This window comes from Acinonyx jubatus, chromosome C1 (assembly GCF_027475565.1).
Source record: "Acinonyx jubatus isolate Ajub_Pintada_27869175 chromosome C1, VMU_Ajub_asm_v1.0, whole genome shotgun sequence".
NCBI classification, from domain to species: Eukaryota; Metazoa; Chordata; class Mammalia; order Carnivora; family Felidae; genus Acinonyx; species Acinonyx jubatus.
In genome coordinates, this window is record NC_069381.1 from 109052140 (window position 1) to 109076088 (window position 23949).

The 23949-nt window shown below is 40.3% G+C and overlaps 1 protein-coding gene and 2 pseudogenes across 13 annotated transcripts in view; 2 read left to right on the plus strand and 1 right to left on the minus strand.

The window, feature by feature from the left end:
• Positions 1-4564, plus strand: part of SAP130 (Sin3A associated protein 130) — an 80859-nt gene extending 76295 nt beyond the window's left edge. For all 13 annotated transcript variants that reach the window (XM_027056080.2, XM_053214840.1, XM_027056082.2 and 10 more), the window contains 3 exons: positions 2042-2145; positions 3247-3360; positions 3618-4564. In XM_027056080.2, coding sequence (XP_026911881.1) covers positions 2042-2145; positions 3247-3360; positions 3618-3776 — 377 coding nt within the window. In that variant the 3' untranslated portion in view covers positions 3777-4564. The remainder of the gene's footprint in view (positions 1-2041; positions 2146-3246; positions 3361-3617) is intronic.
• A 7694-nt stretch (positions 4565-12258) lies between these two features.
• On the minus strand, positions 12259-14156 carry LOC106966413 (archaemetzincin-2-like; annotated as a pseudogene).
• Positions 14157-18808: 4652 nt separating this feature from the next.
• Positions 18809-22402, plus strand: LOC128311835 (uncharacterized; annotated as a pseudogene).
• Positions 22403-23949: the final 1547 nt, after the last annotated feature.

Consider the following 23949-nt stretch of genomic DNA (forward strand, 5'->3'; position numbering starts at 1 on the left):
CCATGTTCTGGGCTGCTGCAGTCCACATGGGGTATCCACCTCACTGAGCTGGGAGAGAAACAGAGAAATGGTCTTGATTCAGATACCATGGACTCTCTGTTCTTACCGCAGATTTGCTTAAATATATGTTGCATGAGTAGAGTTGCATTTCTGTTTTCCCTTAATGTGCCTTCCCAGAGGTTTAAATAGTTACTAAAATTTTCTCTTTCACTGGAGAGATCAGTGGTGCACTGTCATTCCACAAGTCAGTTGTCTTGCACACTTTGCCCAGCTAGCTGCTCAGGAAGGCAATTTGCCAGTGTCATAAAAACCAGAACATACACTTACCATATGACCTTACACTCCTGGGCATTTACCCAGAAAAGTGAAAACCTGTGTCCACACAAAAATTTGCACAGCTGTTCATAGCAACTTTTGTTGGAATAGCCAGAAACTAGAACGTACTTATTGGCCATTTGTATATCTTTTTCGGAGAAATGTCTGTTTGGATCCTTTGACTTTTTACACGATTTATCTCTGTATTATGGAGTTGTAAGAATTTTTCGTATGTTCTACATACAAGTTTCTTATCAGATGTATCCCTGTACCATCTTTGCAGTTTCCTCTGAGTCCATCATTATTTCAAAGTAAAGAGTTTTTTTTAATGTCTAAAATGAAATACCCAAGTACAGTACACCAAGTACTGGTGAAATCTAAATAGGCTGCATCATCATCATGGTTGTGGCATTGTACTGTGGTTTTACAAGATGTTACCACTGGGGGAAACCAGGTAGAGTACTTAGGATCTCTGTGTTATTTCTTACAACTTCATGTGAATCTCCAATTGCCTCAAAAGTTTAAAAAGTCTTTAAATCATATGCACGCTAATATTTACCTACTAGGTAGGTTTTTTTTTTTTTTTAAGGTTTATTTTTGAAAGAGACAGAGTACAAGTGGGGGAAGGGACAGAGAAAGAGGGAGACAGAGAATCCAAAGAAGGCTCCAGGCTCTGAGCCATCAGCACAGAGCCCAATGCCGGGCTCGAACTTGTGAACCGCAAGATCATGAGCAAAAGTTGAATGCTTAACCCACTGAGCCACTCAGGTGCCATGGGTGGGGGGGGGGGGGCGGGGGGGTTGGTTAATTGATAAACTTCTTAAAGCAGTTTTAGGTTCACAACAAAAATTGAATGGAAGGTACGGGGATTCCCATGTACCCTCAGCTCCACACATGCATAGCCTCCCGCACTATCAACATCCCCACCACAATGGTAGATTTGGTGTGTTTGATGAACATACATGAACACATCAATATCACCTAAAGTTCATCACTTACATTAAGGCTTAGTATTGGTGTTCTACATTCTGTGGGTTTTGACAAATACATAGACAGTCTTTTCAAGAATATTTTTTTAAATAATAAAGTAAAATTTTAAAAATATTTTAAAATAATTTTTAATGATCTGTTAATCTGTAAATACATTTTAAGTTATAGCTAAACAGTAATTAAAAATTCACATACACAGCTAAACTCACCTTTGACAAGTACCCCTCTATCCTAGTTTATCCCTCCCCAGTCCAGATGATACGTTTCATATTTATTTTACTACAGTTCTGGTTACTGGACTTTTCTATCCAAATGTGAAATGTTATACAAACTTGATTCCTTTCATTTCTCCAACATCTAGATAACAGCAAAACTCTTCTAAAACTTCATGCCCAGTTCTCCACAGGCTTGGAAGCATCACACATGAGCAAGGGCTCTAAGCAACCACAGACCAGTTCCCTTCCTTTAAGAGATTAAAACATAATTTGCTCTCTTTTGAACTCTCTAGATTAGCAGAGTACGTCATTATGGCATTCTTCGGGGATGAACAAAAGGAGAAACTTTGATTCATGTTGTGACCTCTATTCCTAATGACTTCAATGGAAAGGAGTTATTTAAATAAAGATATTTAAGTGAAGACATTCTTGATAACATAGTAGCACCTCAGCAGCTTGAACCCGAATTCTTTTAGCTTTATAAAAATTGAAATACACTTTTTATTTTTTTATGGCTCCAGAAGAGAAGAAAGCTATGCTGCAGGAAATAGCTAACCAGAAAGGGGTGTCCTGTCGTGCTCAAGGCTGGAAAGTTCACCTCTGTGCCGCTCAGTTGCTACAGCTGGTAGGTGGAGTTCTAGTAAAGTTGTTATGTCCTGCTGACATGAGGAACAGGTGCCAGAGGCATCCGTATTCATAGTGTTTCCTTTTGAGTAATTCTGAAGCATTTCCATCTGGGTGATGGCAGAGTTTTTATGTCTAATACGTAATATTATAATTATTATATCTATCCCAGAGATACAGTTCAAACATATCTTAGTCTGATGCCCGGAACCAAAATATATTGAACAACTGTGGGTGTAAGACCCACAGTTAAGCTTCAGTATTTTGTGTTGCCATGAATCTGAAACAGAGAGCCTCAAGTGGCCTGACTGTAAACCCTTGCTGCCCACAGTGCTCCTTATCACGGGAACCAGGCTCAGCTCCCACCTCTTCCTGATTAGTGGGATTTATTTCCCTGCCAGTTTGCAATATTGTTCAAATAAGCTGTCCCATCCTCCCATGTGAACTAGGGGACACCTCTCCCTCTTAATACTACAAAGCCTGCCTCCTACAGCCACTGCTTGTTCACTCTGTTCCTGAGTGCAGCCCCTGCGTGGCCCTGCGTGGTGTGTGGTGTCCTCCTCCCCTGGGCTGTGAGTATATCGACTAGTAAACTGCTGTTGATCTCATGTGTGTCCAGTGTTGGCTGGTGTTACGTGTCCGTTTCCATCACCCTAGGGTGGGAGTCCTTCACCAAGAAGGTGAAGGGGCACCAGTCAAAACAACCTCATGAAGTTTTCCATCTTTGGAGTAGCACTGATGTGAAGAACATGATCTATTATGAGTATCTAAAAATAAAGTAGTGCCGTGGCTACTTTTTGTACTTTAGAAAAGCATATTCTCTGAAACCTTCAGACTTTTTTTTTTAGAGCAGTTGTGAATTCAGGGCAGTATTTAAAAGTTATCCTTGAAGATGGACTCTGTGATGCAGTGTTCTGTTAATCGTTGTTGAACAGTTTCCCTTGCTCTATGTTAGCGCCCTAGTCCTCGGGAGAAAGGATCCTATCACCCACACAGTTCTCACACCAGTTTACAGAAGTGATTCAAGGTGGGTGCATCTGCCTGACGTTACTCAGGAAAAGTACCTCTGAGGTCATGATGCCCTTCCTCTTGTGTGTTGCAGACAAATCTGGAGCATGATGTTTATGAAAGACTCACCAACCTACAGGAAGGGATTATCCCAAAGAAAAAGGCGGCCACTGATGATGATCTGCACCGAATAAACGAACTGATACAGGTTTGATTGAGCCCTTCCCTCTGACCATCCAGTTTAAGGGGTTATCCCTACGTAATGGTCTTACTTCTCCCATTTCCCTACCTCTTTCACTAACTTATTTAGTAAAAACCTACTGTTTACTTCAACCTGCAATACCAAGAAAGACTAAAACATTTTTTTATATGACAGCCTCAGAATGGCCTCAGTCCAAAGGTGAAGTTATTTAAAAGCCTGGTGGTCTCCTGATTACTGATTGGTGATGATGTCTTCTGTTGCAGGGAAATATGCAGCGGTGTAAACTTGTGATGGACCAGATCAGTGAGGCCAGAGACTCCATGCTTAAGGTTTTAGATCATAAAGACCGTGTCCTGAAGCTTCTAAACAAGAATGGGACTGTCAAGAAGGTGTCAAAATTGAAGCGAAAGGAGAAAGTCTAGACCCAGAAGAATCAGGACTTTGGAAACAGAATTTATGAAGAATGATGGTGCGGGTGGGGGGAGGGTTTTGGTTCTTTTCAAAATGGAACATTGAAAAAAAGGAAGTGTTCCTTAATTCACACAAGAAAGCAGAGGGACCCATGGTACCCAATGGCACAAACGGATCAGAGCTGTTCTGATGCAGTGAACTCCATTCTCTCTTTCAGGCATATCCCTCTTAAACTCGCTGTGTCACAAACGACTCCTGATGCATCGGTGTTTGCCAGTGAGAATCAGTGACACAAATGAGTGGCTGGCAGTTTTCAGCCTTCTGGTTTATAAGTTGTATTTATCTGACGGATTCCTGCAGGACCCATACTGAGCCTGGACTGAAAGTATCCACTTGGACCATCTGTTATCTCTCTACACTGAAAAATCAAACCTCTTCCCCTCAGCCCAGCCAGTTCTTATCTGTCTGACCTTCAAATGCCTGAGCTGGCCTTTTACAGCAGTGTCATATGGCACCAAGAGACTTGCCACATCTCACACTCTAAAGGGTTTGAACTATTAATTCTTGTCATTTTTTTAAAGAACCATTTCAAAGTGAAATTGTTATATTGTCTGTCCTGCGTGTGTCAGAGTTGGGTTTTTGTGGAGGTTCCGAGCAAGCAACATCTGAAGTTGCTCTGAGATCCTTGTTCTGAAGTACATTCTCAGTTATCTGTACTTCGCGTAGCTGGTGTGATGCTGTTGATTGTATGTACCGCACATCTCCCAATGTTAATAAAGGACTCAAAGAGGTTTTTGTACATGAGCGGTTTGCATCTTTTTATCAAGTGAATCAGGGCTGTGCTGTCCACCATGTGTGTATCCTACCGTAATTTCTCACACATTGTTGAGAGTTGACTCTGCTAAAGTTTTGTTCTTCCGTATGAGTGAGTTCCACTTATCCTGGTGTTTTGAAGAGGTCACAATGGCTCTTGGTTATCATAAATACAAGACTGTATTTTGTCCCATTGCAGGCACAAATTGGTCAAATTACAGGACTGAGGCTGCAGGAGTGGGGGTGGAGCTGCCAACGATGGTGGATTTTCTTCACACGTTTGCTCTTGCTTCCTCCGAGCCACCTGAGTGGTGTAGTGGCTAGGCCTGCTTCCTTTGAGCACCAGCCGCCACCTCTGTCCCTTCCAGCTGGATGTTCTTCCTTAGGACATGGGTTGCCAACTTGGGCCTGAAGCTCACCTCTTTGCCCCGACCCAAATAGATTTAAGATGGGGAGTCTGTGCCAGTTCTGCCCTGGTCTTTGGGACTAACACTCTGCCTCACCTGCAACAAGCTTCCTCCGGTTGGAACGGTAAGCTCCCATCTGCTATGGCACTGGAGAAGAAACAAAGCAGGCTTCTGGTTAGGCCACATAGGCCTGGGTAGCCTAGGCCAAGAAGCCCTCAGAATAATCAAGGCTATTCCACTAGAGGTATGGAGCCAACTTTAAAAGGTATTATTGGTTGCTTGCTAGACACCAGTGCTGGAAGAATGTTCCTTTGCCTCAGTTTCTCTTCTGTGCACACATTGCCCCCATGGTTTCATGTGGTGTGCTGGCTGTGATTCACGTACTTGGGATCCTGCATTGCAGACCTGTTCTGTCTAAAAGTATTGTCACCTCACTTTAAACAAAACTTAACCCTGGTCAAAGGAGCTTGTCAATGCAGTTTAGAACAATAGTGTTTTCAGTACTTCCTTGCCTTACACTGTCAGAAGTTGGGAGAGGCAGGGAGATGAGTCTTGTCACGTGTATTTGCCCATTTTACCATCCCCACAGTCAAGGTCATATCCATCAGACCCAGTAGTTTCTCCTCATGCCTCTGATTTCTTCCCTCTCACCCCTACCTGCCTCCCTATCTTCAGACAAACACGAGTCTGCCCTCTTGTCACTGGATTCGTTTGTATTTTCTGGAATTGTATATGAGTGAAATCATACAATATATTCTTTTTCGAGGGAGGGCGTCTGCTTGCTTTACTCAGCATAATGGAAATTTATCCTGAAATTCATCCATGTTTCTATAGGTCATTGCTTTTTGTTGCTGAGTACCAAGCTCTCCACTGCATGGATGTTTCACAAGTTGTTTTATCCGTTCACCTGTAGGAAGACTTCCGAGTTGTTAGCAGGTTTTGATATTATAGATACAACTGTTCTGTACATTTCTTTGTATGGACATATGTTTTAATATTAAAGTACTTCTGCTTTCCAGGGGTTTATAACCAAGAGATAATCCAGAGACCAGGCTTTTGTTCCAGAAAACTATCATTCACAAACTTAAAGATTAGAAAGAATTGGAAATATATTTGGGGTAAGGCTTGGATTTGGCTCCTGTTCTCTACATTGGAAAATCAAAGAAACATAAAACTGGGGGAAAAAAAAGTTTTAACCTATCTGCTTTGTCTAGAAAATCTTTCATATATATATTTTTAACGCAGATATTTCAAAACCCCATTAAATAGAAATATGCCTTATACTATTTTCATTTTCAGTAGTTTTTATCACAGTAATAATATAGAATCACACAATTTTAGAGTTTTAAAGCTATTTAAAGATTCTCAACCTGGGAAAAAATGGACACCTTTTGAAAGGATTATTTTTTGGTACTTTTTTATTGTAAAATACAACACAGATAAAGAAAACTACATGAAACAAGTGTATAGCTTCATAAATTTTTTTAAAAAACAACTTTGAAGTTACCACCCAGGGTAAAAACTAGAACTCTGTTGGTCACCTCAGAAGCCCCACCACTGCCCCATCCCAGTCACAACCCTCTACCTCCCCGCAAACAGCCACTATCTTGACTTTTTCAAATAACCAATGTTACTGTGATACAATTATCTGGAGTAAAACACCCAAATCTTAGCTTTATAGTTTTATGCATTTTGACAAATACATAAACGTTTAGCTAACATCTGAATACAGGTATGTGTGACATCACCGTAACCCCAGAAAGATGACCCCTTTGTAGCCAACACACCTCTGCCCCTCACCAAGGTAAACAGCTCATCTGTACATTATCACAGATTAGTTTTGTCTGTCCTTGAACTTCATATAAATGCAGTCATAGAGTATGTGCTTATTTGCGTCTTATTTTGAGATTCATCCATTTGTTGTACGTATCATAAATCGTTCCTTTTTACTGCTGAGTGGTATTCTGCTGTGTAAATATGCAAGTTTACTCATGTCCCTATTGAAGGACATCTTGCTTGCTTCTAGTTTTTGACCATTGTGAATAAAGCTGCTTGCTATAAACATTTGCACACAGGTTTTGTGTGGAAATAAATTTTCAGATCAGTTGGGAAAAAAACGAAGAATGTGATTGCTGGCTCACGAGGTAAAACTGTTTATTTTTGTAAGAAACTCCCAAACTGTCTTCTAAAGTGACTGTCCCATTTTACATTATCATCAGCCATCAGTGACAGTTCTTGTTGCTTGGCATCCTCTCCAATGTTTAGTGTTGTTGCCTTCTGGATTTTAGCCATTCTAATAGATAAATAGTGGTTTCCTGCCTTTATGCATAATGACATGATAATCACTTGTCATATGCTCATTTGCCATCTTTATACCATTTTTGATGAGGTGTCTGTTCAGATCTTTGCCCATATGTTAATTAGGTTGTTTTCAGATTGAGTTTTAAGAGTTCTCTGTATTTTTAGGATACCAGTCCTTTTTCTGAAAGGTATGCATTTTGCGAATAGTTTGCTATCTACAGCATGTCTTTCCATTTACTTAACAGTGCCTTTAGAAGAGCAGAAGTTTTCAATTTTAATAAAGTACAACATCAATTTCTTTTTGTGTGTGTGGATCATGCTTTTGGGTTATATCTAAAGACTGCCAAACCCAAGGTCATCTAGATTTTTCTCCAATATTTTGTTATAGGAGTTTTATAGTTTTGTGTTTTACATTTTAGGTCTGTGATCCATTTTGAGGTAATTTTTGTGACAGTGGTAAGGTCTGTGTACATGTTTGTGCTTGTGTATTTCCAATCCCAGCACCATTTGTTGAAAAGACCATCCCCATTAAATTACCTTTGCTCCATTTGTCAAAGATCACTGGACTGTATTTGTGTGGCACTATTTCTGGGCCCTTTCTTCTGTTCTTCTGATGTACTTGTGTATCATCGCACCACCAGCACCGCTCTGTTTCAATCACCATAGCTTTTTTTTTTTAATTTTTTAAAATTTTTATATATTTTTTAAAATGTTTTAATTAATTTATTTCTGAGATACAGATAGAGACAGAGCATGAGCAGGGGAGGAATGGAGAGAGAGGGAGACACAGAATCCGAAGCAGGCTCCAGGCTCTGAGCTGTCAGTACAGACCCCAATGTGGGGCTCGAACTCATGAACCACGAGATCATGACCTGAGCCAAACTCGAGTCAGACGCTTAACCGACTGAGCCACCCAGGCACCCCTTAATCACCACCGCTTTATAGTCCTGAAGTTGAGCAGTATCGGTTCTCCAACTTGGTTCTTCACTGTTGTGTTAGCTATTCTGGGTCTTTTGTCTTTTCATATAAATTCTAGAATCTGTTAATATGTATGGAATGCTCTGCTGGAATTTGGATTAGGACTACATGGAATCTATAATCCAACTGGGAGAGAATTGGCATCCTAATAATGTTGGATGTTCTAGTCCATAAATACGGATACCTCCATTTAGTTAGGTGTTTTATTTTTTCATAAGAGTTTTGTAATTTTCCTCATATACATTTGTACATATTTCATTAGATTTATACTTAAGTATTTCATTTTATGTGTATGCTATTATAAATGGTACTGTGTTTTCAAATTCTAATTGTTCACTAGTAGTGTATAAGAAAGCAATCAACATCCATATACTATTAACCTTATATGCTGTGGTATTCCTATATTAACAGAAGTGCTTTTGCCAACTTTTTGGGACTTTCTACATCAACAGTGCCATCTGTAAACAAATACAGTTTTATTTCTTCTTTCCCCATCTGTATAAGTTTTCTTTCTTTTTCCTGTCATATTGCAGTAGATAGGACTTCCAGCAAGATGTTGAATAAGAGTGGTAAGAGGTCCAATAAAGACTGCATTGGCTTCTTCTGCCATTAAAAAACAAAACAAACAAACAACAACAACAACAACAAACAGTGGTAAGAGGGAGTATCCTTCTTTGTTTCCAATCTTAGGGATAAAGTGTCCAGTTTCTCACCATTAAGTACGATGTGAGAGAAGGGGCTTTTCTAAAAGTTCTTGATTAAGTTGAGGAAGTTCTTTGTTTCTAGTTTTCTGAGAGTTTTCAATCATAGAATGGATGGTGGGCTTTGTCATATGTTTTCCTGCATCACTGATACAATCATATGAGTTTATTTAGCATGTTGATTTAATAGATTACATTAATTGACTTTTTAAATTGCTGAACCAGCCAATCAAACCAGCATACCTGGAATAAATTCCACTTGGTTATGATGTATAGTTCTTTTTATTCATTGTTAGTTTCAACTTGCTGACGTTTAGTTACATCTATGTTCATGAAAGAACATATGATTTATTTTTTATACTTCTCTTTATCAGTGTCAGGGTGATGCTGACGTCCTAGAAGGATTTAGGAAGTGTTCTCTCTGCTTCTGTTTTTTGGGGAGAAGTGTAGAGAATTGGTATAATTTCTTCCTTAAATGTTTGGTCAGATTCACTGGTGAAAACATCTGGATCTGGTACTTTGTTTTTTGGAAATTACCAGTTATTGATTCAATTTTTAAAATAGATATAGGCCTATTTCTCCTTGTGTGAGTTTTCGCTATTTCTTTCAAGGAATTTTATTATTTCATCTAAGTTAGTAAATTTGTAGGCATGGAGTTTTTTGTAGACGTCCTTTTTGGGTTTTTTGGGTTTTTGTTTTTGTCGTTTTAAGATTTCATTTTTAGAGGCACCTGAGTGGCTCAGTCAGTTAAGCATCCAACTTCAGCTCGGTTCATGATCTCACAGTTTGTGAGTTCAAGCCCAGTGTCGGGCTCTGTGCTGACAGCTCAGGGCCTAGAGCCTACTTTGGATTCTGTGTCTCCCTCTCTTTCTCCCCCTGCCCTGCTCACACTCTGTCTCTCAAAAATAAACACTAAAAAATTTTTATAAGATTTTATTTTTAAGTAATCTCTGCATCCAACATGGAGCTTGAACTCACAATCCTGATATCAAGAGTCACATGCTCCACCAACTGAACTAACCAAGCATTCCTTTATTATCTTTTTCATGTCCATGGGATCAGTAGTGATACCTTTCCTTTTTTGTTGTTTGGATTTTGAGGGGTGCCTGGGTGGCTCAGTAGGTTAAGCATCTGACTCTTGATTTCAACTCAGGTCATGGGATTGAGCACCATGTTGGGCTCTGCACTGGGCATGGAGCCTGCTTAAGATCCTCTCTCTTTCCCTTTGCACCCCCCTTCTCAAAAAAAAATTTTTTTTGAGATGGGGCATCTGACTGGCCTACTCAGTAAAGCATGTGACTCTCAATCTCAGGGTTGTGAGTTCAAGCCTCATGTTGTGTGTAGAGATTACTTAAAAATAAAATCTTAAAACTTTGAATTATAATTCACATAACATACAGTTCACCTACTTGAAGTGTATAACTCAGTGACTTTCACTATATTCGGAGTTGTGCATCCATCCCATAATCAATTTGAGAATATTTTCATTGCCCCCAAAATCAGCCCTGTACCCAGAACCACTACTCCCATTTAGGAGTTGAATCCATTTTTGAGTTAATGTTTGCATCTGATGTGAAGTAAAGGGTCCAACTTCCTTCTTTTGCCTATGGCTTACCAGTCTTCCCTGCCATGTATTGAAAAGGCTTCTTTCACCTCATTGAATTGTCCTGGCAGTTTGTCAAAGATGAGTTAATTATATATGTGAAGAATTACTTCTGAACTGTCAATTTATTTCTTAAGATTTTATTTTTAATCTCTATACCCAATGTGGGGCTCGAACTTACAACTCCAAGATCAAGAGTTTTATGCTGTACCCCACTGAGCCAGCCGGACGCTCCTGATCTCTCAATTCTATTCCCTTGATCTGTATGTCTAAACCTAGGGCATGCTATCTTATTTACCTCAACTTTTTAAAAATTTTTTCAATGTTTCTATTTATTTTTGAAAGAAAGCATGCACACAAGTGGGGGAGGAGCAGAGAGAAGGAGACAGAGGATCCAAAGCAGGCTCTGCACTGACAGCAGAGAGCCCAATGTAGGGCTTGAGCCCACAAACCATGAGATCATGGCCTGAAGTCAGACGCTTAACTGACTGAGCCACCCAGGGGCTCCATTGTTTACCTAAACTTTATAGGAAGTTTTGGATTTGGGAAGTGTGAGTTCTCCTTTTTGTTACTGTTTTTCAAGATTGTTCTGGCTATCCTAGGTCCTTTGAATTTCCAGGTCAATTTTGGGATTAGCCTCTCAGTTTCTGCAAAGAAGCTGTCTGGGATTTTGATAGGTACTATGTTGAATCTGTAGATAAATTTGGGAAATTTTGCCACCTTAATATTAAATCTTCTCATCTATAAACATGGACTGTCTTTCCATTTATTTGTACTAATTTAGTTTCTTTCAACAGTATTTGGTAGTATTCAGAGTAAAAGTTTTTCATTTGTTAAACTCAGATACAACTGATTTTTTATGGTATTAATTATTTATATTAAAGCAGCTTGACTGAAATATAATTCACACACTGTATAGTTGACCCATTTAAAAAGTACAATTGAGGGGTGCTGGGGTGGCTCATTGGTTAAGCTTCCCACTCTGGATCTTGGCTCAGATCATGATCTCACGGTTCATGAGATCAAGCCCCATGTTGGGCTCTGCACTGACAGCGCGGAGCCTGCTTAGGATTCTCTCTCTCCCTCCCTTTCTGCCCATCCTCCCCTTTCAAAATAAATAAACATTAAAAAAAATTAAAATGTACAATTAAGTGGTTTTCGATATGTTGCATTATGTGTATGTATATATCACATTTTATCCATTTACCTGTTGAGGGACACTTGTTATTTGTACCTTTTGGATTGTAAATAACTTCCTAGTTTGTTTTTGTTTCTGTTTTTGTTTTTGTTTTAAGTAGGCTCCATCCCCAGGGCTTGAACTCACAACCCTGAGATCAAGACCTAAACCAACTGAGCCACCCAGGCTCCCCGTGGATTGTAAATAATGTTCTAGTGAACACTGGCATACAAGTACCTGTTCAAGGGCTTTACTTCACTTTGGATATATATTTAGGAGTGGGATTTCTGAATCATATGAAAATTCTGTGTTGGGGCACCAGGGTGGTTCAGTCGGTTAAGCCTCGGACTTCGGCTCAGGTCATGATCTCACAGTTCGTGAGTTCGAGACCCATGTCGGACACTGTGCTGACAGCTCAGAGCCTGGAGCCTGCTTCTGATTGTGTCTCCCTCTCTCTCTGCCCCTCCCCCGCTCACACTTTCTCCATTAAGGTTTCCTCAAGTTTTGCCAAATTCACGTTATCCTTCTGACTGTGTTTTGGAGTGATTCACCATCAGTCCACCTCACCAGCACTTTGCATCTTTCTACAATATGTTGAAACCAGCAAACTGCAACTTGTGCAAACTGATGGGGCAAAGATTTAGGAGAGATAGTTGGCTTTTTCTAAGTGGCTGGAGCCTCACATTAGACATACAAGGCCCTGACAGTGTTTCAGTCCATATTTGTGTGTAATCTCATTGGCTAAAGTCTTACAAGACTGACGCAGCAAAATACTAGTCACTGTAGGTATAGAAGAGTTATCAGAAATTGAATCGTCACTTGATGTTTCCTGGATCTCTTTACTTTGTTCTTCCTATCATGAGCTATAAAAAGTCACTGCCATAACCTGGCAAAGCTGAATATTCCCACACCATCTGTCAAAGAGGCCTGTCCAAAGAAAAAATTCCAGGAATCTCTTGAGTAAAGATCAATTGTTGTTTTCCCCACAACAGAATGCATCTTCGGGTTTCTTTTTTGTTAAACCTTCACAATGTGCCCTGCATACATTTGTGGATTTTTTGCACTATCGTTGACTCTAACAATGCAGAAACAGGAAGTGTTTCTAGGAGTTTTACTGTGAACCCATAGAAAAGTTTCCACTGTAACGCTTGAGCCATGTAATACATTCTTAACTAGTAATTCTGGTGTTTCCTGAAGATCCAGTATATACCAGTGGACTGTATGTAAATACTGCATTTCTTTGGGGAGGGTGTCTTTCTACAAGGATCACTGAAAACCTGTTCAACATTGTCAGGAGCCTCATGATGGGAAGAGATCCGATCTGATTACAAATGCAAGGTGATGACCTATCAGAATGGCTAACATTAACAACTCAGGCAACAACAGATGTTGGTGAGGATGTGGAGAAAGAGGATCTCTTTTGCATTGTTGGTGGGAATGCAAGCTGGTGCAGCCTCTCTGGAAAACAGTATGGAGGTTCCTCAAAAAATTAAAAGTAGAACTACCCTATGACCCAGAAATTGCACTACTAGGTATTTATCCAAGGGATACGGTGTGCTGTTTCAAAGGGACACATGCACCCCAATGTTTAGAGCAACTCTATCAACAATAACCAAAGTATGGAAAGAGCCCAAATGTCCATTGATGGATGAATGATAAAGGATGAATGAATGGATAAAGAAAATGTGATATATATATATATATATATATATATATATACACACACACACATACACACAATGGAGTATTACTCGGCAATCAAAAAGAATGAAATCTTGCCATTTGCAACTACGTGGATGGAACTGGAGGGTATTATGCTAAGTGAAATTAGAGAAAAACAAAAATCATATGACTTCACTCATAAGAGGACTTTAAGATACAAAATAGATGAGCATAAGGGAAGGGAAGCAAAAACCATATAAAAACAGGGAGGGGTACAAAACATAAGAGACTCTTAAATATGGAGAACAGAGGGTTACTGAAGGAGTTGTGGGAGGGGGGATGGGCTAAATGGGGAAGAGGCATTAAGGAACCTACTCCTGAAATCATTGTTGCACTATATGCTTGGATGTAAATTAAAAAACTAATAATAATAAAAGAAAAAAATGCAAGGTGATGAGTCCAAAGAGAGCACTGTCTCTGGCTGGAAGGATTCACTCACCAAATGCTGTTCCCCAGCATCTAAGTTCTCATACTGTTACACAGTGCTGGATTCTTTGAGATGAGAGCTATTTTTAGTGTCTGTTCAGGTGGTCACACTGTTTCCATCTTTAGAGACAAAGGTTCCCATTGAAGTTTTTGCCTTGGACAGAAGTGTCTACACCTGGCCATAGAATTGTGTAGGATGCCTTCCCACATCAGGCCTCAATGCCGTGCACTCACCTCCCATGGCAATACTTGCACACCTCCATTTCTTCTTGCATTAGTTTGGGTAGAATATCCTTTTTATTTCCGTAAAATTGATAGTAATGTCCCTACATTCATTTCTGATTTCTTTTTAATTTTTTTAATGTTTATTTGTTTTTGAGAGAGAGAAAGAGACAGAGAGTGAGAGGAGGAGGGGTAGAGAGAGGGAGACATAGAATCAGAAGCAGGCTCTAGGCTCCGAGCTGTCAGCACAGAGCCCGACGCAGGACTCGAACTCACGAGCCATGAGATCGTGACCTGAGCCAAAGTTGGACACTCAGCTGACTGAGCCACCCAAGTGCCCCATCATTTCTGATTTTAGTAATTTGAATCTTTTTTTTTTTGTTCTTAGTCAATCTAGAGAAAGGTTTTTGTTAATTTTGTTCATCTTTTCAAAGAACCAACTTTTAGTTTTGTTGATTTTCTCTTTCTGTTCTCTTATCTCTATTCTGTTTTTATTTCCTTCTGCTAGCTTTGGGATTAGTTCGCTTTTTTACCCTAGCTCCTTAAGATGTACAATTAAGGTTACTGACTTGAGATATTCCTTTTTTCAGCATATACATTTACAACTATAAATTTCCCTCTGAGCACTGCTTGTGCTGTATTCCTTAAGTTTTGCCGTGTTGTGTTTCCACTTGTCTCAAGGTGCTTTCTAATTTCCCTTGTTAGTTGTTCTTGTGGTTAAAGAGTGTTTGTTTACTTCCCACCTGTTTCTAAATTGTCCAGTTTTATTTCTTTTATTCATTTCCAGTTTCATTCTATTGTGATTGAAAAAGGTATTGTATATGGTTTGAAGCTACTTAAATTTATTGAGACTTGTTTTGTGGCCTAACATATGGTCTCTTCTGGAGAATATTCCACATGTACCTGAGAAGGATGTGTAGCAACTCCTGTTGCTAAGTGTTCTGTATCTGTCTGTTACGTCAGCTCAGTTTATAGTGTTGTTCACATTCTTGGTTTCCTTATTCATCCATCTGGTTGTTTCTATCCACTGTTGAGAGTAGCAAGTGTAGTCTCCAACTATTATTGTTGAACTATTTCCCCTTCAATTCTGTCAATTTTTCCTTCATATAGTTTTGGTGGTACTTATTTCTGGATATGTTTATAATTGTTATGTCTTCATGTATTTTATGAAATGTATTTTTTGCAGTGTACCATTTGGATTCCCTCCTTTCAGTTTCTGTATATGTTATTTTCCTAGGAGTTACCTTAGGGATTACAATCAACACCCCAAATTTATGGTGTGCTTGGTGGTGTCCCACAGCTCTTTAGACCGGTCACTTTCTTCATTTTGTTTTTCTTTCTACTCTTCTGGATAATTAATGTCTAATCTTCAAGTCCAGTGATCCTTTCTTCTACTTGCTTAAATCTACTATTGAATCCCTCTAATGAGTTTTTCATTTCAGTTATAGTACTTTTCAGCTCCAGATTTTTTTTTTTTTTGGTTGCTTTTTATAATTTCCATCTCTTTACTGATATTCTTATTTTGTTCAGACGTCGTCTTACTAATTTCCTTCAGTTCTTTGTCTATGGTTTGCTTTAGATTATTAAACACCCTTAAGGGGGCGCCTGGGTGGCTCAGTCGGTTAAGTGGCCGACTTTGGCTCGGGCCATGATCTCGCGGTCCGTGAGTTCTAGCCCCGCGTCGGGCTCTGTGCTGACAGCTCAGAGCCTGGAGCCTGCTTCAGATTCTGTGTCTCCCTCTCTCTCTCTGCCCCTCCCAAGCTCATGCTCACACTCTGTCACTGTCAAAAATAAACTTAAAAAAATTTTTTTAAGGATTTGTATTAATTCTTCCTTAAACATGTATTAGAATTCATCAGTGAAATCATCTGATCTTGATATTTTCTTTGCGGGTAGTTTTTTTTTATTGCTATCTCAGTTTGCTTACTTACTATTGATCTATTCAGATCTGTTTCTTCTTGAGTCAGTATTGATAGTTTGTGTGTTTCTAAGAATTCATCCATTTACTCTAAGTAGATTTTTTGGCTTAAAGTTGCCTCTAGTATTCCCTCATGATTCTTTTTAGTTCTGTAATGTTGATACTTTAACGTTTCCTCTTTAATTTCTGATAATAGTAGTTTGTGACTTCTGTTTTCTCCTTCGTCAGCCTAGTTAGAGTTTTATCAATTTGATTGATATTTTTAAAGAACCAGATTTTGGCTCTGTTGATTTTCTCCATTGATTCCCTGTTGTCAATTTCATTTATTTCTGCAGTGATTTTAATTATTTCTATTCCTTTAGAAACTTGCTTTAGAAAGTTGCTATTCTTTCTCTGGTTTCCTAAATTGGAAGTTTATATTTTTTAAATCTTAGATCTTTCTTTTTGTCTACTAATATGTGTTTAGAGCCATGAATTCCCTTCTAAACATTGCTTTCTCTGAATTCCACAAATTTTGAAGCTTTGTATTTTCATTTATTTCAAAATTCTTACCTTCTCTTGAGACTCTTTTGACCCACGTGCTATTTAAAAGTGTGTGGTTTAATCTCCCAATATTTTGGGATTTTCCAGCCATCTTTATGTTACTAATTTCTACACTATTAAATTTGTTAAGATGTATTTTATGGCCCAGAATGTGATTGCTCTTAGTAAATCTACTCTGCCATTAATGGATGTCCCCATCTTGACAGTTATGGTAATCACATTTTTTAAATTTCCCCATAGTTTTAAGAACCAGTGTATATCTCTTAACATTACCGTCTGTCTTATCTGTTCTCTGTCTTTGATATACCTTTTAAATTTTTAGTAGGTGGCCCTTGTTTTTTTCTTAAAATTTATTTGTAAAACTTTTTTTTAATGTTTATTTATTTTTGAAGGAGAGAGAGAAAGACAGAGCATGAGTGGGGAAAGAGCAGAGAGAGAGGGAGACACAGAATCTGAAGTAGGCTCCAGGCTCTGAGCTGTCAGCACAGAGCCTAACGCTGGGCTCTAACTCACAAACTGTGAGATCATAGACACAAGCCGAAGTCAGATGCTTAATGGACTGAGCCACCCAGGTGCCCTTCTTACAATTTATTTGTAAAAGCACTCAATCCTTTAAGTTCCCCGCATTTTGATTTTTTTGATTGTACTTAATACTATAGTTCAAACATGATTTTCTGTCCAATGGATACAGAGTCTTGGTCAATTCATTTTTTTTTTTTTTAATTTTGAAAGACTACTTATCGTATTGTGTTCTTTCATTAGGAGTTACTTATTGTCTGATTGTATCTTTTTATAGGAGCATCCTTAGGTTGGCTCTTGATTCTTTCTGATATGATTTTGCTATCTGGTATGGCAAGATATTCTAGACACATCTTATGTATATCCTGCTCTTTAGTCATTCTTCCAAGAATCTCTGGTTTTATTTACTGGGAAGCAGTATTTTCATAGCATAATCTAGGTAGTGTGGCATGACCATTGCTTTTGGGTTTGTAATTATTGCTAGGATCTTTTAGTAGACAGATACACAAACATGTTTAAGTAGTGTTTACTAGGTCCATCTACTGTCAAGTTATCCCTCCCTCCCTCCTTTCCATAATCAACTCTGTGGAAGCAAGTCTCTAAACATAGCTCACATTAAGGGGGTGAGGAATTAATCTCCATCTCCTTTAGGGGTCTCCTCTGACTTTTTAAATAGTTGTGCTGTACCTATAATGTCAGAACATACTGACAGCAGGTAGCATACTATACTCTCCCTTTTAACCTGTGATTAATATTAATTTCTAGGGAAAAAAAACAAATATTTAATGCTTACCACCAGTCTTATGTCCATATCTCTCTAGTCATTTTGTTGCCTGAAACTTCCTCTCTAGTAGATTTCTCAAGAAGTCCTCATCGAGGGGCACCTGGGTGGCTCAGTTGGTTAAGCGTCCAACTTCGGCCCAGGTCATGATCTCACAGTTCGTGGCTGAAGCCCCGCATCAGGCTCTGTGCTGACAGCTCAGAGCCTGGACCCTGCTTCGGATTCTGTGTCTCCTTCTCTCTCTGCCCCTTCCCCACTCATGCTCTGTCTCTCTGTCTCTCAAGAATGAATAAACATTAAAAAATTTTTTTAATAAAAAAGTCTCACTTATAAATTAACTTTTACCATTTCAATAGCATGAAATTGGTATTTTTTTAAGGTTCCATGCTGTTTATTTTTTTTTAAGTTTATTTATTTATTTTGAGAGAGAGAGAACTAGGGGAGGTGGGGCAGAGAGAGGGCGACAGAGGATCCAAAGCAGGCTCTGAGCTGTCAGCACAGAGCCCAATGCGGGGCTCAAACCCACAAATCATGAGATCATGACCTGAGCTGAAGTCAGACGCTTAACCGACTGAGCCACCCAGGCGCCCCGCAGTTGGTATTTTTAAAGCACTGTCAGGGATTTGGGGTAGCAGGTTGCTGCAGTTATTGCCTTCAGGGTACAGATCATTCCTGCTTTCTCTTCTCATTACACCTATCTGTATTCTCCTAGTTTTCCAAGCTGTACAACAAATTACCGCAAAGTTAGCAGGTTAAAACAACATTTATCATTTCAGTTGCCATGCTTCAGGAGTCTAGTATAACAGAACTACACGGCCTTGATCAGGGTCTCGCAAGGCTGCAATCATGGTACCAGCCAGGGCTGGGAGCTCATCTGAATCCTCCTCCAGCCTCACAGGTTTTTGGCAGAATTCATTCCTACGGAACTCAAGATGGCTTGCCCTTTCAAGGCCCAAGGAGTGTTTTTCTGGATGTACAACATAAAAGGGAAGGTGGGTGTGGTAACCACAAAGGACTGCAGAATCAAAGCAAGCAGAATAGTCTGACTCACAGAGACCCACGGCACTAGCCGGTTAATCATCGTGTTCCTAGAAACGAAATAAATAGGAAGCCTATGAAATTCTTACTTGGTCTGTATAAGCAGAAAAGTTCTAGGTAAAGTGAACAAAAGTCTAACTCAAATCATAAAATAGATCAATTCTCAGACTTGAGCCAGTTCCCAGACCAGGAACCCCTTGAATGAACCAGGGAAATGGGTCCCCTTGACCTTTACCAGATCCTTTACAGCCATTTACCTGGATAACTGTGCAGTGGGTAAAAGGAAACAATCAGACCACTCATGGATTACTGGACACTGGCTGTGAATAGGCATTGACTCCAGGAGGCCCAAAACGTTACTGTGGCCCTCTGGTCAGAGTAGGGGCTCAAGGATCAATGAGATTTTAACTCAGGTCCATGTCACTGTGGGCCTAGTGGGTCCCCAAGCCCATCTTGTGGTGATTTCCCAGTTCAGAATACATAAATGGAATAGACATAGCTAGCAGCTGGCAGAATCGCCACATTTGCCCTCCAGCCTGTGGAGTGAGGGCTACCAGGGTGGGAAAAGCCAAGTGAAACCCTTAGAACTGTGCATACCTAGAAAGCACATCAGAAGCAACTCAGGGACACCTGGGTGGCTTAGTTGGTTAAGCATCTGGTTCTTGATTTCATTCAGGTCATGGTCTCAGCGTTCATGAGATTGAGCCCCACATCGGGCTCTGTGCTCACAGCGCAGAGCCTGCTTAGGATTGTCTCTGTCTCTGTCTCTCTCTCTCTCTCTCTCTGCTCCTCCCTTGCTCACATTCTCTCTCAAAATAAATAAACATTTAAAAATATTTGTTAAAAAAAGCCATTCAGCATTGCTGGAGGTACTGCAGACATCCGTGCAAGGACGTGAAAGGTGACTCCCAGCTCACCCTCACCCCCATTAAGCCCCCCTATGTGGCCCTTGCAGAAGACGGGTAGGTCTTAGGAAATGATACCAGATTATCACAAGCTAAAGCAGGTAGTGATTGGAAGCTGCTGTCCCAGCTGTGGCTTTGTTGCTTGTGCAAATTAACATCCCCTGGTGCCTGGCATGCAGCTATTGATCTGGTAAATTCCTTTTTCTCCACAACCTGTCCATAAGGCCCAGCAGAGCAAAGCAGTTTGCTTTCAGGTGGCAAGACCAGCAATACACCTGCACTGTCCAGGAGGACAACTCTCCAACCTCCTTGGATTTTGGAGGCAATGTACTCCTCATTTGGGTGTGTTACTCTGGCCCATCTGCCAAGTGACCCCAAATGCTGCTAGTTTTTAGTGGGACCCAGAACAAGAGAAGGCTCTGCAACATTCCAGGCTGCTGTGCAAGCTGCTCTGCCACGTGGGCCACGTGACCCACAGATCCCACGGAAGTACTGGAAGTATCAGTGGCACTAGGGATGCTGCCTGGAGCCTTTCACAGGCCCCTGTAGATTTATTGCATTACAGGTCTTTAAGATTTTGGAGTAAGGCCCTGACATCCTCTGCAAATAGCAACTCTCCTTTTGAGAAACTGCTCTTGGCCTGCTACTGGGCCCTAGAAGAGACTGAATGCTTGGCTGTGGTCCATCAAATTACATGTGACCTCAGCTACCTATCATGAACTGGGTGTTATCTGACCCACCGAGCCACAACATTGGGCGTGCACAACCACACTCCAGCATCAAATGACAAGTGGTATATATGTGACCAAACCCGGGCACCTGAATGTGCAAGTAAATTATGTGAAGAAGTGGCCCAAATGCCCATGCTCTCCACTCCCGCTGCATGGCCTTCTCCCTTCCTTCCTGCACCTGTCACCTCACGGGGAGTTTTTTGTGACTAGTTGACAAAGGAAGAAAAGACTCAGGCCTTGTTTACAGATGGTTCTGCGTGATATGTAAGCACCACCTGAAAGTGGATGGTCGTAGCCATGCAGCCCCTTTCTGGGCCATCCCTCAAGAACAGTGGTGAAGGAAAATCCTCCTAGTGGGCAGAACTTCAGGAAGTATGCCTGCTTGTCCACTTTGCTTGGAAGAAGTGGCAAGATGTGTAATTGTATACTGATTCATGGCTGAGCCAATGATTTGCTTTCATGATTGGGGACTTGGAATATGGTTGGAAAATTGATGACAAAGAAATTTGGGGAAGAGGTATTTGAATAGACCTCTTTGGGTAAAAAAAAAAAAAAACATGAGTATATTTGCATCCTATGTTCACCAAATGATGATCTTAGCAGAGGAGGATGTTAATAATTAAGCAGATAGGATGACCCATTCTGTAGACATCAGTCTGCCTTTCCCCAGCCAGCCCTAGCATCGCCTAACTGGCTCATAAGCAGAGAGGCTATGATGGCAGAAGTGGTTATGCATGGGCTCAGCAACATGGCCTTCCACTCATCAGGACTGACCTGGCTATGGCCACTACTGAGTGCCCAATCTGCCAGCAGCAGGGACGAACACTGAGCCCCCAATATGGCACCATTCCCCTGGGTGATCAGCCAGCTACCTGGTGGCAAGTTGATTACATTGGACTGCTTCCATCATGGAGGGGACAGTGTTTTGTTCTTACTGGAATAGGCACTTACTCTGGATATGGATTCGCCTTCCCTGCATACAAAACTTTTGCCAAAACTACCATCCATAGAATTACAGAATGCTTTATCCTCCATCATGGTATTCCACACAGCATTGCTACAGTTCAAAGAATTCACTTCACAGCAAGAGAAGTGAAACAATGGGCTTATGCTCATAGAATTCACTGTCTTACCATGTCCCCACCATCCTGAAGCAGCTGGCTTTTGAAGACTCAGTTACAAACAGCCCCGAGCTGGGTGGCAATACCTTGCAGTGCTGGGACAAGGTTCTCCATTAGGCTGTATGTTCCATAAAACAGCAACTAGTATCTGGTGCTATTCCTTCCATAGTCAGGATTCAAGAACCAAGGGGGAGAAACGGGAGTGGAACCACTCACTGCTACCCATAGCAACCCACGAGCACATTTGCTTCCTACTCCTGTGACTTTATGCTCTGCTGGCCTAGAGGTCTTAACTCCAAAGGAAGGGAAACTTCCACAAAGAGACACAACAGTGATTCCATTGAACCAGAAGTTAAGACTGCCTCCCAGTCACTTTGGGCTTCTCATGCCTCTGCATCAACAGGCAAGGAAGGGAGTGACTGGCGGATTGGTCCTGACTACCATGGGGAAATTGGACTACTACGTGATGGAAGAAAAGAAGAGTGTGTCTGGAGTACAGGACACCCCCAGGCCGTCTCTTAGAAGTTCCATGTCTTGTGATTAAGGTCGGTGGAAAACTACAACAACCCAATCCAGGCAGGACTAGTAATGACCCAGACCCTTCAGAAATGAAGGTTTGAGTCATCCCACCAGGTAAAGAACCACAACCAGCTGAGGTACTTGCTGAAGACAAAGTGAATACAAAATTCTTAGTAGTAGAAGGTGTTATAAATACCAGCTGTGACACATGACTGGTTACAGAAACGAGGACCGTAATTGCTATGAGTATTTCCTCTTCATTTTGTATTGAATACACTTTTGTTTAGATATATACATATATTAAGAAAATATCTCTGTTTCCTTTCCTCTCTTATTCTCTCATATAACATGAGATATACTGACTTTATATCATGGTGCTTCGTACTGTTAATTTTAAATCGTGTTATTTGAGCCACAGAATATCAAGAAGAAGAACAAACATCACTCAGGAACTTGGCCTCCTCTTCCAGGAAAGGGGTTAGCAGGTTTTGGGTTGTATACCAGATAGTAGTAGCACATTAAGGAGAATTATAACCTTGTTACTATCTTTCTTTGGAGATTAAGTATGGTTTAAGGAGATGTGTATAGCTGACAAGGGGTGGACTTGTGATGGTTATGTGTCAACTTTACCGGGGTAAGGAATACCCAAATAGCTGATAAACATTTCCGATTGTGTCTATTATAAGAGTATTTCTGGAATAAATTACGTGATTCAGTAGAGATCCACCCTTACTAACGTGGGCAAATACCACCCAATCCATTGAATGCCCAAACAGAACAAAAAGTCAAAAAAAGGGTGAATTCACTCTCCATCTTGAGCTGGGCCATCTTTTCCTACCCTTGGACGTTGGCCTGATTTTTGCACCTTCAGACTCTGGAACTTACACCAGCAGCCCCCTGGTTCTCAGGCCTTTGGCTTCAGAATAAATTATACCACCAGCTTTCCTGATTCCCTAGCTTGCAGATGGCAGTTTGTGGGACTTCTTGGCCTCCATAACTACATGAGCAAATTCTTACAATAAATCTCCTCAGATACATAGATAAGCAGATGGATGGATGGGTGGATGGATAGATAAATAGATACATAGATAGATAGATGCGTTTATTCAAGTACCCTGGATGAGCTAATTAACATCTTGAAGTCTCAATTGCCACATCTGTCAAATTAGGATCATAGTTCCTATTTCTGAGGTGTTAATGAGATGATTAAATGGGACATTCTACTCAAAGCCTTTAAGACAGCAACACAGGACCAGGCATTCAGACAGCAATGAACATTCACTGCTTTCATCAGAGGTGAGGGATCTCTAGATCAGAAATAAGTGTTAAAGGGTAGGAGAAATGGGTGTAGGTGGCCAAACCTTCCAGTTATAAATGAGTCTTGGGGATGTAACGTACAGCATGGTGATTACAGTTAGCAACACTGTATTGTACAGTTGCTAAGAGTGCAGATCTTAAAAGTTTTCGTCACAAGGGAAAAAATGTAGAACTATATGAGGAGATGGGTTTAACTAGACTTACTGTGCTCATGATTTTGCAACATATGCATATATCAAACCATTATGCTGTATCCTCGAAACTAACACAATTTTATATTTCAATTATATCTCAATAAAATTGGGAAAAAAGATTAGTAAAGTACAACATTGCAGTAATATTAAAGAACGAAATTGCTTTGATAGCCATTTAAAGGTGTTTGAAAAACTTATGATGAATTTTTGAACTCATGACTTTACTTTTATATAAAAGTGATACATTC